This window comes from Trachurus trachurus (assembly GCF_905171665.1).
Source record: "Trachurus trachurus genome assembly, chromosome: 5".
In the NCBI taxonomy this organism is placed as follows: Eukaryota; Metazoa; Chordata; class Actinopteri; order Carangiformes; family Carangidae; genus Trachurus; species Trachurus trachurus.
Genome location: NC_139896.1, coordinates 12,583,042 through 12,599,644, shown reverse-complemented (window position 1 = coordinate 12,599,644; position 16,603 = coordinate 12,583,042). Strand labels below are relative to the sequence as shown.

General features: G+C 44.1%; 1 protein-coding gene across 1 annotated transcript; it reads left to right on the top strand.

Annotated features, from left to right (window-relative positions):
• Nucleotides 1-1,945: 1,945 nt before the first annotated feature.
• myh7ba (myosin, heavy chain 7B, cardiac muscle, beta a) lies at nucleotides 1,946-16,528 on the top strand (the record flags this gene model as incomplete). The annotated part of the gene is made up of 43 exons (XM_083971262.1): nucleotides 1,946-2,083; nucleotides 2,627-2,730; nucleotides 2,848-2,991; nucleotides 3,178-3,334; nucleotides 3,427-3,454; nucleotides 3,740-3,836; nucleotides 4,410-4,433; nucleotides 4,567-4,659; nucleotides 4,755-4,818; nucleotides 4,912-5,010; nucleotides 5,100-5,203; nucleotides 5,313-5,451; nucleotides 5,978-6,096; nucleotides 6,469-6,618; nucleotides 6,859-7,029; nucleotides 7,113-7,292; nucleotides 7,390-7,522; nucleotides 7,606-7,682; nucleotides 8,036-8,123; nucleotides 8,210-8,327; nucleotides 8,440-8,563; nucleotides 9,077-9,213; nucleotides 10,739-10,994; nucleotides 11,099-11,341; nucleotides 11,461-11,637; nucleotides 11,763-11,908; nucleotides 11,989-12,079; nucleotides 12,160-12,549; nucleotides 12,628-12,754; nucleotides 12,847-12,965; nucleotides 13,079-13,275; nucleotides 13,370-13,553; nucleotides 13,733-13,898; nucleotides 13,984-14,108; nucleotides 14,214-14,329; nucleotides 14,446-14,638; nucleotides 14,743-14,946; nucleotides 15,085-15,210; nucleotides 15,401-15,571; nucleotides 15,660-15,764; nucleotides 15,854-15,949; nucleotides 16,130-16,264; nucleotides 16,517-16,528. Exons 1-43 carry the CDS (start codon nucleotides 1,987-1,989, stop codon nucleotides 16,526-16,528), a joined length of 5,826 nt encoding a protein of 1,941 aa, XP_083827388.1. The 5' UTR covers nucleotides 1,946-1,986.
• Nucleotides 16,529-16,603: the final 75 nt, after the last annotated feature.

Genomic DNA, 16,603 nt, shown 5'->3' with positions numbered 1-16,603 from the left:
CAGCATGCCAGCTTTTCAAAAGCTGCACCAAGTGACATAGTACATAAACCAGCCTCTGCCTCTGAAGAGCCCCTTATCCCAGAATAGCTCAGGCCCGCTCTATCTAACTGATGCCCAAGAAAGTTTCAGCCATCACGGCAACACCTCTCAGTCTGCCACGGGGAGCTGATAGCAGTGTCAACAAAAATGGCCGCCCCATCTTTTTCCCCGTTTCTCTGCGTGTGGTGTGTGAGAGAACCGAGAGCAAACACATTTTTATCAAATCACAGGTGGGCCCGTCACCTCGTAGTGTTTCTAAAAGTTAGAGCGTCTTCGATGGCCGTCATTGATGGTCATCTTCATCTTATCTACGTGGCTTTTACAGAATTGGGCGCAGCCAACAGTTAACAGTCAATCTCCCTATCAGGAATGCTGGACTCTGGCTTTGTCTATTCTGAGAAACTCTGGTCCCCTTTCCCTCCCCCCGTGCTGCACTGTCACCCTGCTCTCATACCAGGCACCAACCTCTCCCCTTGCTCTGAAGGTCAGATCTGGTGGAGCCAGAGTGGGAGAGGCATAGCGCGTATGCCAGAATTACTGGATACACAAAATTACAACAGCTACGTGTGACAACATAACACAGTGTGCTGTCAGTGGACAGTCACCAGGATACTTAACATTTTAATCCCAGGCCCACGGTGTTAAGGCTGAAGATGTTTGCAGCCGTGGCTACAAAAAGAAACGATATAGGAAAAGAGGAAAAAAAACGAAATGTAGCTGAGATTTTAAACCTTTCATCACACCTTCAGTCAGATCCGTCACTCATGTTTATCTGCTTTTAATTCATATATTAGGCACTTTATTTTTCTGGTAGGAGGCCACGCGCCATGTTTCTGGCTATTAATATGATGTTGTGTATTTATAGTAGCATGTTTAATGCCACACAGCTCCTGAAATAATCTCTTCTAAGGTTGCATCCTCTGTGGCCGCACACAATAGCAAACATCCCTGTCGGCACTTAACAACACAAAAGCTGCAGGGCTATTACTTAGAGGCCAACATGAGCTCATGAGCATCAAAGTCACCTGAAGTGAAGTGACTTCATTTGTGTTTAACAGGAGGTTCAGGGTAACCAGAAAACACAATAACCCACCCACCTAGATATGTACACAGGAGCGCTGGCTCTAAGTTTCTCCTTTAATAATCTCTACATATCATTGATGGATTCCCTGTGAACAGATCTGAGAAATGTCCAGGTCTTGTTGTCAGGTGTGGACACAAATCATTGTTCTGTTGGAGGCAATGATGCACTGCCCTTCAAAATCTATGGAGTGAAAAAATTCCCCCCTACGGGGATGCTCCTAATGCAACTCTCTCCCACTCCCTCGCAGTGTGTACAGTGCATAAAATAACTGGGATACAAAAATAGCCGGCTTGGGTTTAGCGCAATGACAAAAACGTAGCTTTCCTTTTGTGTCAATTGAGACAGGCGCTCAGCACCAATAGGCGTCGGAGGAGGTGGCATATGCTAATGAGGGACAAATGTCCACTGACCGTGACCTTGAGGAGCACAGTATAAAGCAGGGCACATCTCAACAAGCTGTTATTTCGTTGTGGTCGTCCTGAGGTCAGTGGACAACTTTTAGCCTTTGTTTGGTAGGTTGATCATCACGCACTTTACGCGCGGGTTGTTTCCCCCTTGAAACGTCTTACTGAGTCTTAATTTCACTCTCGCCACCGTAGTCAAAGTGTTCACCCTCGTTGTCACGTCTTGACTTTTTGATCTCATTTGGTGATAGTGGATTTTTTTGCTCTTTACGCACGAGAAGTGTTTCCTCACGGCCACGCATTGTTTTCAGCAGTAACGGACGGCTGAAGTAACAAAAACCAGCTTAACAACACAGTAACAACTAGTGACTAACACAAAGTTTTGTTTTCTTACCAAAGGAGTTTCACATCTTCGACTGCTGCGTCCGGGTTTTGGGGGGCCGGAGAGGAGTTGCCACCATGTCTCGCTTTGACACGAAGGAGTTCGGGGAGGCTGCACCGTTTTTACGCAAAACCGACCTGGAGCTGATGGCGGCGCACACCGTGGCTTTTGACGGTAGGCCTGAAAAAGGACACCTCAAAGTAACGGAACCTTATAGGGCACATTATATTAAAAGATTAATATCACAATTAAATATAGTTTTCTGAGAAATACTAAATGTGTATGAGTTGTTACCTGGGAGCGAAAGAACAGCAGGTGGTGAAAAATGATTTGTCATTGCAGTTTCATTGTATTGCTGTGTTTTGAAACAGTCTTGAAACTCGACTGAATGTGTGTAAATATTTTCATTTAATTTATTCTGATCAAGATAATTGTTCTGGAGCTGTTGGTATTGATTTCTGTTGTTCAGTGAAACTAGAATGTATTTATTATTTCATTTGAAAGTTTTTTTTGCTGGTATAACACAAAACTGGCATAAACATATTAATATTATTATTATTATCACCATAATAATAAATACATTTGAAAATCACAAACATATTTTTGTAATAATTTGACTTAGTGATGATTGCATTCATCAGCCTCTGTTTTATTCTAACAACTTTTGGATTTTGAGTTTTGAGTTTTTCTCACCCCTGTGCTGTTCTGTGCTGTCAGGTAAGAAGCGAGCCTGGATCCCTGATGAGAAGGAGGCGTACATTGAGATTGAGATCAAGGAGCTCAGAGGTGACCAAGTCATTGTTGAGACCAAGGATGGGAGGGTGAGTGACCATCCATCTACCAGCATTATTTCCTTTTGATGATTATTGTTATTGTGCAGAAATGAAGGAACACCTGAACGACAGCACAGTCCTCATCGTGTTTGTCTGTTTCTTCAGACTCTGACAGTGAAGGAGGACGACGTCCAGCAGATGAACCCTCCTAAGTATGACATGATCGAAGACATGGCCATGCTGACGCACCTCAACGAGGCCTCTGTGCTGTGCAACCTGCGCCGACGCTACTCCTCCTGGATGATCTATGTGAGTATCCCACTGTGGACTGAAAGGTGCTTCCCCCTTTCTCCAAGTTTCCATGTTGCCCAAAGGACAAAAGTACCCAGATTAAATTATAAAGTTCAAATGTGATTGTACCAAGATTTATCCTTTTAGTTTTATGTGATGTATGGATGGGATTTAATCTTGCATCATGTCCTCTGGTCTCCTCAGACCTACTCTGGGCTCTTCTGTGTGACAGTGAATCCATACAAATGGCTGCCTGTCTACACCGCCCCTGTGGTCGCTGCTTACAAAGGCAAACGCCGCTCTGAGTCGCCACCGCACATCTACTCCATAGCAGACAATGCCTACAACGACATGCTGCGCAGTGAGTGTTTCATACACTGCAACATTACAACAAATATAAGCAATGATACATAAAGCAAACCTTAACACATGTAATTATTTCCTTCTCATCAGATCGGGAGAACCAGTCCATGCTCATCACGTAAGTAGCAGCTGCTGGATATTTGTTATTCTTTCACAAACTAGACAAGAAATCAGTTTGTAACTCTCTGAGCTGCCATATAACACATCGACTCTCTACATACAACCATTTTAAATACTTTTTTTTTTTTTTTTTGGCTTTGAAATCTATTCCTCACTTTTTTCTCTTTTTCTCTCTGTTTTGTAACCTGCAGTGAATTTATTCTGATTGACACCAGTTTTGTGAACAGTTTTTTTCTGTACCTGTTTGTATGTACACCTTGTCATTTTTTCACACTCCTTATAGCGGAGAATCCGGTGCTGGCAAAACTGTCAACACGAAACGTGTCATTCAGTATTTTGCCATTGTGGCAGCACTTGGGGAAACAACTGCCAAAAAAGGAGTAAGGCTGATGTGGCAACCCGTATTTTTGTTTTCCACCCTCCTTTTTAAAGCCTTTTTTTTATTTGTATTTTCATTTTTCTGGTCCCAGGAATCCTTCAGTGTATTCCCTTTAAACTGTGTCCATACATTTTGCTCACTGTCAAAATGGTGAATGTGACAACTGATTACATTCATGTCTGAGTCTTCACCCTCATGTGTTGTGTTGCCATTTCCAGCCACTCCTCCTCATTGATTTTTGAGTTATTTTTCTTTTCCCCTTTTCATGTCTTTTCTTTTCCTTTTTTTTGTTTTTGGCTCCAGTTTTTTCCATTATCTTTCCCTTTGCTTTGATTTTTGGTTTTTGACTTTTCTATGTTGTTTGGCGCTCGTTTTTCCTCCCTTTTTCTCCCCTGCGTTCACCACACTTCATCATATAAAACAAGGTGGCCATTGGGTTTTTTACCACAGCCTTAACACCCAGTTTCTAATTTTCCAGTCGGTCATAGTGTTTCCCCTTTGGTTGTGAAAGTATTACTTGATCACACTCGACGTGATGTCACGCTCACTGGCTTTTCACCTTCTTATTTTGCAGCAAGGCCCTGCCACTAAAACAGGGGTGAGTTTATGCAGCGGAAAAAATAATTAGTTGCATTTACACTGTGTTTAAGAGCAATTTCAAATAGGCCGAGAATTGTAAAATTAGATGACTGGGTATTTTTTTAAATTTAATTTATACTTGTGTCTTCCAGGGGACTCTGGAGGATCAGATCATTGAGGCGAACCCGGCCATGGAGGCGTTTGGTAACGCCAAAACGCTGAGGAATGACAACTCATCCCGTTTTGTGAGTATCTGTAAATTTGCATTATCTGCATAATTAATATTCTAATTTGAATTTTCGTTCTTACATCTCTAAATATTCCAATCAATTTCCTCCAGGGAAAGTTTATCAGGATCCACTTTGGACCCACGGGGAAACTGGCCTCGGCTGATATTGATATATGTGAGTTCATGCTCGTACGCTGTCCTTTAACACTGTGCTGTTTCACCTCTACTGTGAACATGTGAACATGTCGCACCTCTCCCTGCCCCTCAGATCTTCTGGAAAAATCCAGAGTGATATTTCAGCAGCCCGGAGAGAGGAGTTACCACATCTACTACCAGATCATGTCACAGAAGAAACCAGAACTGTTAGGTCCGTCGCTGCTGCTGCTGCTGCTGTAGATATGTTATCCTGCACCATGGCAGGACTCTGACATGACCCTGGGGTTTTCTCTGTTTCAGACATGCTGCTGGTGTCCTCCAACCCGTATGACTTCCACTTTTGCTCGCAGGGCGTCACCACTGTGGAGAACATGGATGACGGACAGGAGCTGATGGGCACTGATGTAAGAACTTTTATCTTTACATACGGAGAGAAATTGTGCCGCATGTGAGAGCTGCAGAACGCAGAGTGAATTTGGGTCGCAAGATAACGTCCTCTTTGCCTCTCTGCAGCACGCCATGGACATCCTCGGCTTCCTTCCTGATGAGAAGTACGGCTGCTATAAAATAGTTGGAGCCATCATGCACTTTGGCAACATGAAATTCAAGCTGAAGCAGCGTGAGGAGCAGGCGGAGGCCGACGGCACTGAAAGTGAGAATCAGAGATGTGATATCTGGTACACTGTGGATATGTGTTATGTATGTATGTATATGTGTGGATATGTGTAGGTATATACAGTATATGTAGTAAGTAAGTAAGTAAGTAAATTTTATTTCTATAGCACTTTTCACAGAAAGGGTTCACAAAGTGCTTCACAGTAAAATCAGCAGAATACATAGTATAAAACAAAGACACACAGTTAAAAACAGGTACATAAAAAGATTAAAAGATTAAAATGTATAAAAGATTAAAATGTATAATTTCTATACTAGGTGTATATGTAAATTATATTCATGTTTTTGTAACATAAGACAGGTTTAGGTAGTTATTCATTATTTAAGGAGAGAGGGTGGGAGTTTATAAGTTTTACTTCTTCTCACTCCTTTTCAAATATGTATTTCTATATCTCATATTTAAATGTAGTGAAATGTTTTCCTTTTTCATATTCGAATCAAAGCAAATAAAAGTTTAAAGGCAAGTTTGTGATTTTTTTTATTTTTCCTTGTTTGGTTACCAGGTGCAGACAAGGCCTCGTACCTGATGGGCGTCAGTTCAGCCGACCTCATCAAGGGCCTCCTCCACCCGAGGGTGAAGGTGGGGAACGAGTACGTGGTGAAGGGACAAAACGTTGAACAGGTGAGGAGACATCTAATGATGTCTAATGTCAGTGTTTAGTTTCATTATCTCAGAGTTTGTGGTTTGATTCTTCAGATGCTTTACAGTAATTGAACAAGAAATCAATCGATGTGCAAGCAGCATGAGCGGTGCTGCACACGTTCAGCTTCACCTCTCTCTGCTTGATGACTAATATGCTGATGAGGGGCAGCTTCTTAATCCTCGGTCGATCAATACAATCACCACTCCACACACACTAGATTCTGGTATCTAAGCAACAGGGGCTATCCATGTGAATGACAGCTGTACTCCTCCTGTGTATGTGCCTGTGTGTGTGTGTGTGTGTGTGTGTGTGTGTGTGTGTGTGTGTGTATTTGTACATGTGTGCCGAAGGTGAACTATGCTGTCGGCGCTCTGGCCAAAGCCACGTATGACCGCATGTTCAAATGGCTGGTGGGACGCATCAACCGGACGCTCTACACCTCCCTGCCTCGCCAGTACTTCATAGGAGTCCTGGACATCGCTGGATTTGAGATCTTTGATGTAAGTTGATGTATTACAAAGTATTTTTTAATGTTAATATACATGTTAAAATAGTATTTATTAAAACATATTAACCTCAGACTGGTTTTCTGCTTGCATTTTGGTTTAAAATCAACAGGTTCTCTGTCTCTCTTTGTTTTTTCTTATGGCGGTGAATGAGCTGTAGCATGAATCTTATGTTTTTCATGCTGTTCACTTCTAATGCCTCCTCTGAACACCTGTTATTTTTTTTTATTGCAGCTCAATAGCTTCGAGCAGCTGTGCATCAACTTCACAAATGAGAAACTGCAACAGTTTTTCAACCACCACATGTTCATCCTGGAGCAGGAGGAGTACAAGCGGGAGGGCATTGAATGGACCTTCATCGACTTCGGGTTGGACCTTCAGGCTTGCATTGATCTCATTGAAAAGGTAAAGCTTATGTTCATGACAGGCAAAGTTACAGATGGATGACTTTACAAAGGTATTATATTAACACACCGCTCTCTCTCCAGCCGATGGGCATCATGTCCATCCTTGAGGAGGAGTGCATGTTCCCAAAGGCCACAGACAGCAGCTTTAAAGCCAAGCTGTACGATAATCACCTCGGCAAGTCGCCTAATTTACAAAAGCCACGGCCAGACAAGAAACGCAAGTACGAGGCCCATTTTGAGGTGGTGCACTACGCTGGAGTGGTGAGTGGTGTTCTTCATTACAGCACCGAGACACATCACCGCATTAATTGTTTCACAGTTCAATAATGTGTGTGTGTCCCTGCTGTGTGTTTCACAGGTGCCGTATAACATCATTGGCTGGCTGGACAAAAACAAAGACCCATTAAATGAGACAGTGGTAGCCTGTTTCCAGAAGTCTGCCAACAAGCTGCTCGCCTCGCTGTACGAGAATTACGTCGGCTCAGACATAGGTAGAATAAACATGATTCTGACCACAGCATGCCGGCCTCGGTGTGGCGGATAAATTAAAAACACTCTGCTAATTACCCCGCAGCGTATGACCCAAAGACTGGCGGGAAGGAGAAGAGGAAGAAGGCAGCTTCTTTCCAGACGGTGTCTCAGCTTCACAAGGTGAGTTTAATGACATATTGTAAAAAGGTCCATTATGATGTAGGTGAATGTTTCAGGACAATGTTTCAGATGATGTGAGAAGTGTTTTGGGGCATCTGTGGACAGCTGGGACGGAGGCAGTTAAGACTTGCAGTGATGTTTAGGGCATTGATCACATGAACATCACTTTAAGTCTGTGCTGGCTCCTGTCTCCTTCACATCGAGGATTTAACGAGACAAGCAGAATAAAAAGTTTTACATGAAGCTTCTGTAGCTGTTCATTGCAATGAGTGATGTTTTAATATTAGAATAATCACTTTATGTTTTTTTTTATTCTCTTAAAATGATTTAAAGTCATTTCTCCTTTACTCCAGGAAAATCTGAACAAGCTGATGACAAACCTTCGCAGCACTCAGCCGCACTTCGTCCGCTGCATCATCCCTAATGAGACCAAGACTCCAGGTAACACACAGCACAGTCTTCATCACATATCACCAGCGGCGATGGGATCGGCTTTGAGCTTAATGTCTGAGACTCTTTCTGTCCAGGGATCATGGATCCGTTCTTGGTGCTGCATCAGCTACGCTGCAACGGTGTGCTGGAGGGCATCAGGATCTGCAGGAAGGGCTTCCCCAACCGTATCCTCTACGCCGAGTTCAAACAGCGGTGAGACAAACCAGACACACAGTGGAGGCAACAACAACAAAAAAAATCACATTTTGGATATCATGGGATTATAATGATAATCAATCCTGAAACACTCTGTTTATGTTTTCAGCTACCGCATCTTGAATCCTCATGCCATCCCTGATGACAAGTTTGTGGACAGTAGGAAAGCTGCAGAGAAGCTGCTGGCCTCCCTGGACATCGACCACAGCCAGTACAAATTTGGACACACGAAGGTAGAAGGCAGCAGAAGTTATTTATACATGTTGTATTCTGATAATTAAAGGTGTTTACTTGATAATTTCCATTTTGTGTTGTTATATGTCACTGGTTAGTTAAACAAATAATTTACGATGATACATTTAAACAGATTAAATTACCAAACAGTTTAAAATCAGCTCAGACTCGACAAATTACTACATGAAAATTTTGCTCACACATTATTGCATTAGTATTAATAATCAAATAATATATAAATTATAGTAAATGGATGTGTTTTTAATACCCGCTGAAGTACTTGCAGTTTTAATGTGGAGTGTTTTTTAATTGTTATATGGCAAAATAACAATATTAGAATAGAAATTGTAATAATAGAAATTGGAAATCTTGTTAATATCTATTTCAATTAGTGATACTAGTGATAGTCTTTGTGACCATAGATGTTTGATTGTGTGATCCATTCTTAGTTTCAGTTATTATAGGTTATGTTTTTAATATTGTTAAAAACTTTCTTTTATTTCTTCATGTAGGTGTTCTTCAAAGCTGGGCTGCTGGGTCACCTCGAAGAGCTGAGGGACGAGCGTCTGGCCAAAGTCCTGACGCTGATGCAGGCGGCCGCTCGTGGTAAAATCATGAGGATGGAGCTGCTGAGAATGAGGGAAAGGAGGTAAAAGGCTAAATGATTTTTTCTTTCTTTTATCTTGGAAATGTGACTGAAATGTCTTCACATGCGGAGGGAAAGCCTTGAGCTTTATACCTCACAGGAAGGTGAAGACATGAGGACAAAAAAACAGAAAGACCTCCAACGCCAGTTGCTCCTGTGAACAGGTTCAATCGCAACACGATCGGCCGCGAGTCTTTCAGCTTGTGATACAATATACCTTAGTGTTCACTCCCTCACTCTAGTATGCGTGGCATGCAAGGGCAGTGTTATCAGCGTGTGTGAGACGTGTGCTTGCCCTTGTATGGTTACCAGGCATGTGTGTGGCCCTGCTGTTAATAAGGGCCCCACTCACACACACACACATACATACACCACTCTCACAGGTCTCTGTCCATTCTCTCCGTCCGCTCTCTCTAAATTAAACAATGCTGACGGTGTCCTCAGAGCCAGGTGGCGACATGTGTCAAGTGGCAGCTGCTCGGGCCCTCCCTAAAAATACAACCCTCGGCCCCCTCCCTGGATGCCCGATGGCCCCTGGCCCCTTTTGTCCGCGGCGCCTGTACTTCTAAGTGAGTGCATTGATGGAATATGTGGAGGGTGACAGAGGATTAAGGCCGGCCGTTGGACAGAGGGTTTTGGTTCCTAAATAAACACAGACGCTCACCTTTGAGAGGCACCCGGCATGGAGTCATGTCAAACATGCAAACAGCTCCCCCACCCTCCTTCAGTCACCTTCCACCCTAGCGTTTGCACGCTCACTCACACTCACCCCCTAAACACTGACAGGAAGTCCTTGACCAATCTGCTTGGGGTCCATATTTAGGGCTGTGAGACGCCGTCCTACTGAGACTAAATCAATCTAGTAACCCTGTTTGGCCACAGCCTCGAAACATCAAAAGCATGGTTAGGTGTATGATTTCATGGCACGTCCCTCAGTGTATGATTAGATACAAGGGAGCAGATAGTTGTAGGAATCGTGCCAAAATCAAGCACCAAGGAGAGACTAAACAAGTGACTAGAGGTAAACCAGACAAGTCCAGGATGAATCTTTTTGAACCTTCTTCTCCTGATGTACTTGCTTTCAATTCCCCTTCTCCTTGTTTTAAAGTGCTATGAGATCTACTGCAACTTTATCTGGCTTGAAAACAAGAGCTGGCCGAGAGGGACAGAGTTGAATATCATAGTGATCAAAATTAATTGGAGCAAGCTGCAGCATTTATATCCTTCGAGCATCTGCAAAACACCGAGCAACTTGTGAGATTTTTGGTAACTTTGGCCTTGAAAGTTAACGTATAGTCGTAACATGAAAACATGTAAATGTGAAGAGCTTTTTTGGAACTGTTTAACTTAACTGTTTAGACGTCTTAGCTCACTTGCTCACTACTCTCAGATACAAGCTAAAGTATGGCTTACAGGTGTTCCTGCTCATTCCAGAAACTCAGAGTAATTTAAGAGATAAACTGACAAGAATTTTTGTCGTAGGAAAATCCCAACTTTATCTCTTCCATTTATCCATTCCCATTTTCAGGGAAGCTCTGATGATCATCCAGTGGAATATCCGAGCCTTCAACGCAGTCAAGCACTGGCCTTGGATGAAGCTCTTCTTCAAAATAAAGCCTCTACTGAAGAGCGCTGCCACCGAGAAAGAGCTGGCCGCTCTGAAAGAGGAGCTGGCCAAGCTGAAGGAAGCTCTGGAGAAATCTGAGGTCAAACGGAAAGAGTTGGAGGAGAAGCAGGTCAGCCTGATCCAAGAGAAGAATGACCTCTCTCTACAGCTGCAGGCAGTAAGTGACGTACAGCATTCAAACATTCAACTTGAAAGACAGATATTGTAGTAGTGCATGAATGCAATTGCCTTGCCTTACTCTTTTTTTTCTCTATCCAACAGGAGCAGGACAACCTGGCAGATGCCGAGGACCGCTGTGACCTGCTCATCAAGACTAAGATCCAGCTGGAGGCCAAAGTTAAAGAGATCATGGAGAGGCTGGAGGATGAGGAGGAAATGAACTCTAATGTGGTCGCCAAGAAGCGTAAACTCGAGGATGAGTGTGCCGAGCTGAAGAAAGACATCGATGATCTGGAGATCACTCTGGCTAAAGTGGAAAAAGAGAAACACGCCACTGAGAACAAGGTGAAGAGAGTGGAAAAAGATCCACTGCACATTTAGTGGCTTGTACGACAATACTGAGGGGAGAAAGAAAAAATAAACTGTTTTAAGTGTAAAGTTTAATTTCTTCTCAATGCTTACAGGTGAAGAACCTGATTGAGGAAATGGCAGCTCTGGATGAAACCATACTGAGGCTGACCAAGGAGAAGAAGGCTCTGCAGGAGGCTCATCAGCAGACTCTGGATGACCTGCAGGCAGAGGAAGACAAAGTCAACACTCTGACCAAATCCAAGGCGAAGCTGGAGCAACAAGTAGATGATGTGAGTTTTTTTTTAATCCTTTTTTTTTTTTTTTTTAAAGCAGAGGAAAATAAAGTGTAATGTCATTTAGGCTGTAAGGCCATTATATAAATATGGTATTTTTTTCTAATCTTAACCTGAATCAGCTGGAGGGCTCACTGGAGCAAGAGAAGAAACTTCGTTTGGACCTGGAACGGGTCAAACGCAAGCTGGAGGGAGATCTGAAACTCTCCTTGGAGTCCGTTATGGACCTGGAGAACGACAAACAGCAACTTGAAGAGAAGCTGAAAAAGTGAGAGTAATTATATATTCACTGCAAAACAACATGAACTTGTCTTTGGAGGTATTGATTACCAACTTTTTTTCTACCAGGAAAGACTTTGAAATGAATGAGGTCAGCACAAGGATTGAAGATGAGCAAGTCTTGGTCAATCAGCTCCAGAAGAAGATAAAGGAGCTACAGGTGAAAACTAGTCTTTACTTCTAAAAGAGCTGTTAGAAGATGTAATTGTGACAAAATAACTGACCACTATTTTCCTCCAGGCTCGTACAGAGGAGCTGGAGGAAGAGCTGGAGGCCGACCGGGCTTGTAGGGCCAAAGTGGAAAAGCAGCGAGGCGATGTTGCCCGAGAGCTGGAGGAGCTGAGCGAGCGCCTTGAAGAGGCTGGTGGCGCCACATCCACTCAGATAGAGATTAACAAGAAAAGAGAGACAGATTTTCTGAAGTTGCGGCGCGATCTGGATGAATCCATGCTGCACCATGAAGCCACGACGGCAGCCTTACGAAAGAAACATGCAGACAGTGTCGCAGAGCTGAGTGAGCAGATCGATAGCCTGCAGCGAGTCAAACAGAAGCTGGAGAAAGAGAGGGGCGAGGCCAAGATGGAGGTTGATGATCTGGCCTCGACTGTGGAGCAGCTTTCCAAGGGGAAGGTAGATAGTTGAACGAGAAACACATTGTGAGACGTAAAGCTGAAGGTTGTCAAACTCAAATAAATTTCTTGGCTGCAGGCTGCGTCAGAGAAAATGTGTCGCCTTTATGAGGATCAGATGAACGAGGCGAAAGCCAAGGCTGAAGAGCTACAGAGGCAGCTCAATGAAACCAACACCCATAGGGCCCGTGCTGAGGCTGAGAGTGGTAAAGACCTGTCATTTTATCATAAATCTTACAAGCAGATTGTGCAGGCAGACTGGTTGGTAAACACAGAAACATTTGCTTTCGTGGTACAGCCGAGATGGGCAGGAAGCTTGAGGAACGAGAAGCGCTGGTCTCTCAGCTCCAGCGTGCCAAGAACTCCTTTGGCCAGAATGTGGAGGAGCTGAAGAAACAGCTGGAGGAGGAGAATAAGGTCAGAGCATCAGTCTGTGGTTATAATCTACAAGGCTGGTTGCTAACTTCTAGAGATTCAGAGTCCCTCCCATTAAACTAACTTGTCTCCACCATCATGTTTGTTTTTTAAAGGCCAAAAGTGCTCTGGCCCATGCCCTGCAGTCATCTCGACACGACTGTGATCTTCTGCGAGAGCAGTACGACGAGGAGCAGGAGGCCAAGTCTGAGCTGCAGAGAGGTCTGTCCAAGGCCAACGCTGAGGTGGCTCAGTGGAGGACTAAGTATGAAACTGACGCCATCCAGAGGACTGAGGAGCTGGAGGAGGCCAAGTGAGTGAGATGTGTTTTCACAGAATCAGATGGCGCAGAATCATCATTTGAGGACATGAGAGTCAAATTTGTTTCCTTTGCTTTTTTTTTTTAGGAAAAAGCTGACGACACGTCTTCAGGAGGCTGAGGAGACAGTGGAGACAGCTAATGCCAAATGCTCCTCCCTGGAGAAGACCAAACATCGGCTCCAGACAGAGATCGAGGACCTTGTCATCGACGTGGAGCGCTCCAACGCTGCAGCCGCTGCACTCGACAAGAAGCAACGCAACTTTGACAAGGTACTGGCCAAGAAAAACTGGAATACATAATCATCAATACATACATCTTGAAAAATGTTCTCTTAACTGCTCCGTAATCACTGTAAATCTGAATCTTAATGACTTGTTTGACACTGGAATTATTCCTTCTAAAACACGGCAATTGAAAATCTGAAGATGAGTCTCATTGCGTCCTCCAGGTGCTGTCAGAGTGGAAACAAAAATATGAAGAGTGCCAGTCAGAGCTGGAGACCTCTCAGAAAGAGTCTCGCGGTCTGAGCACAGAGCTCTTCAAACTGAAGAATTCATATGAGGAGACTCTGGACCATCTGGAGGCCATGAAGAGGGAGAACAAGAACCTCCAAGGTACTGGTGGCATCATCAAATACCAGCTGAAAAGTTGTATTCAAGAAACTTAAAGTAAACTAATACACTACTTCTGCTTCCCCAGAGGAGATTGTTGATCTGTCTGATCAAATCAGTCAGGGAGCGAAGACCATCCATGAGCTGGAGAAAATGAAGAAAGGTCTGGAATTGGAGAAAAGTGAGATTCAAGCTGCACTTGAGGAAGCTGAAGTAAGAAGTTTGTTTTGCTCTCCGACTATTTGTGGTGTGTGGGATATATATTCTTACCTGTGGGTCACATCTTCAAGCATTAAGTGTTATTGCTGATTGTCTCAGGGCACTCTGGAGCATGAAGAGAGCAAAACTCTCAGGATCCAGCTGGAGCTTAACCAGATCAAGGCCGACGTCGACAGGAAGCTTGCAGAGAAGGATGAAGAAATTGACAACCTTCGGTGAGTTCTATGTATTAACTTTTTTCATCCTGCTTCATACCAGATAAAAGATCCATTCCACATCAACCACTGAATCCTCCTCATCTTTCTATTCCCCCCTCCTCATCACCGTCTAGTCGTAACCACCAGAGAACACTGGAGTCCATGCAGACCACCTTGGATGCCGAGGCTAAGTCTCGCAACGAGGCGGTGCGTCTGAGGAAGAAGATGGAGGGCGACATGAACGAGATGGAGGTGCAGCTGAACCACGCCAACAGGCAAGCCTCCGAGTCCCAGAAACTCCTGAGAAACCTGCAGGTTCAGATCAAGGTGAGAAAGAGTTGCCACAAGTCCAATTAACTGGTGTGTATGTACACATCTCCACTGTTTCATTACTAAAAACTATTGTGCATGCACTTGATCTTTGACTCCAGGACATCCAGCTAGAGTTGAATGAGACTCTTCACCAGAATGAGGAGCTGAAGGAGCAGGTCGCGGTAACTGAGCGCAGAAACAACCTGCTGGCCGCTGAGGTGGAGGAGCTCAGGGCTCTGCTGGAGCAAAACGACCGTTCACGCAAGCTAGCTGAACATGAGCTGCTTGAGGCCACTGAGCGAGTCAACCTGTTGCACTCTCAGGTAGGATGCATGTTTCTGTTCTCCTTGCCAGCTACTCTTAGCCTGATGGTGGTGTATGCTCTGCGCTGTGAAATCCAAGATACTGAAAACAAAATTAATTGACAGATACATCATGAACGTGATTGTCTCTTGCTCCAGAACACAGGGCTCATCAACCAGAAGAAGAAACTGGAGAGCGATCTGTCCAATATGTCGAATGAGGTTGACGATGCTGTTCAGGAGTGCCGCAATGCAGAGGAGAAGGCCAAAAAGGCCATCACTGATGTAAGATATTGAATAAACATACTATGAAATTTAGGAGTTTAACAAAAGAAGCCATGAGGCATTCACACAAGAAATTGTCTTATTAGCTACCACGTGATATAACATGATTGCCAGAGGCCTGTTAATGGTTTCAGTCCAGTTAAGAGACTCTCAGGTCTCCCCCTTTGACATTGATCTTCAATATTTGTAGGCGGCCATGATGGCAGAGGAGCTTAAGAAGGAGCAGGACACCAGCGCACATCTGGAGAGGATGAAGAAGAACATGGAGCAAACCATAAAGGACCTGCAGATGCGTCTGGATGAGGCTGAGCAGATCGCCCTCAAGGGAGGCAAGAAGCAGGTTCAGAAGCTGGAGGCCAGGGTAAGAGTTGAAGAGTATATAGCCACTGTCTCATGTGATAATCCTTGTTAACTGGTACATTTGTAATAAGCTGGCTGGTCAATTGTAGGTGAAAGAACTGGAGAATGAACTGGAGTCTGAGCAAAAGAAGGGTCAGGAGTATCAGAAGATTGTACGCAAGTACGAGAGGAGAATCAAAGAGCTGTCCTACCAGGTAAACCCTCTCTGTCTGCACCAACAGCATACAGTATGGGGTGTGAAATAATAATGCAATATTAAGAGCTCCCTTTGGCGTTTGCGCAGGCCGAGGAAGACAAGAAGAACCTGGTGCGTCTGCAGGATCTCATTGACAAGCTGCAGGTCAAGGTCAAGAGTTACAAGAGACAGACTGAAGAAGCAGTGAGTCCATTATCACTTCTTTACCATTAGCGTCCTGTTAGTTGATAAGTGAACATTTGAATCACATCATTAACTGGGCCACTTAAGTTGTTTATACTGTATGGTGGAAAAGTAAGTAAGGAGCCTGAGCATCTCTTCAGTTCACTGGACACTGAACTGTTGCACTTGTCGTCTCTGCAGGAGGACCAGGCGAACACCAACCTGTCGAAGTTCAGGAAGATCCAGCATGAGCTCGACGATGCAGAGGAGAGGGCTGATATGGCCGAAACGCAGGTCAACAAGCTCCGGGTCCGTACCCGTGACCAAGGCAGCAAGGTTGGTAAACTAAATACATGCAATACATTTCGTATTACAGTGTGATGCAGATTTGTATGACCTTTGGAAGAATTTATTAAAATTAGCCGGCGGGCTTCATAACAAGAACTAATCTTAGAAGAGACTGGGTGTAATCCTCTGTTGAAGATGACCTCACATAGCCCTCTCATGTGATCTCTGGTGTGGTCATGAGTAACTCTATGACACTGTGTATGTGGTTGCTAACAAACACCCCTGTCTTGTGTATTTCAGCTTGCTGAGTGATGCAGTGAGGCTGAACGCCGCGGCCAAACATATCACAGAAAGCCAGCTGCAACAGCTGTGCTAGACTGTGCGGAC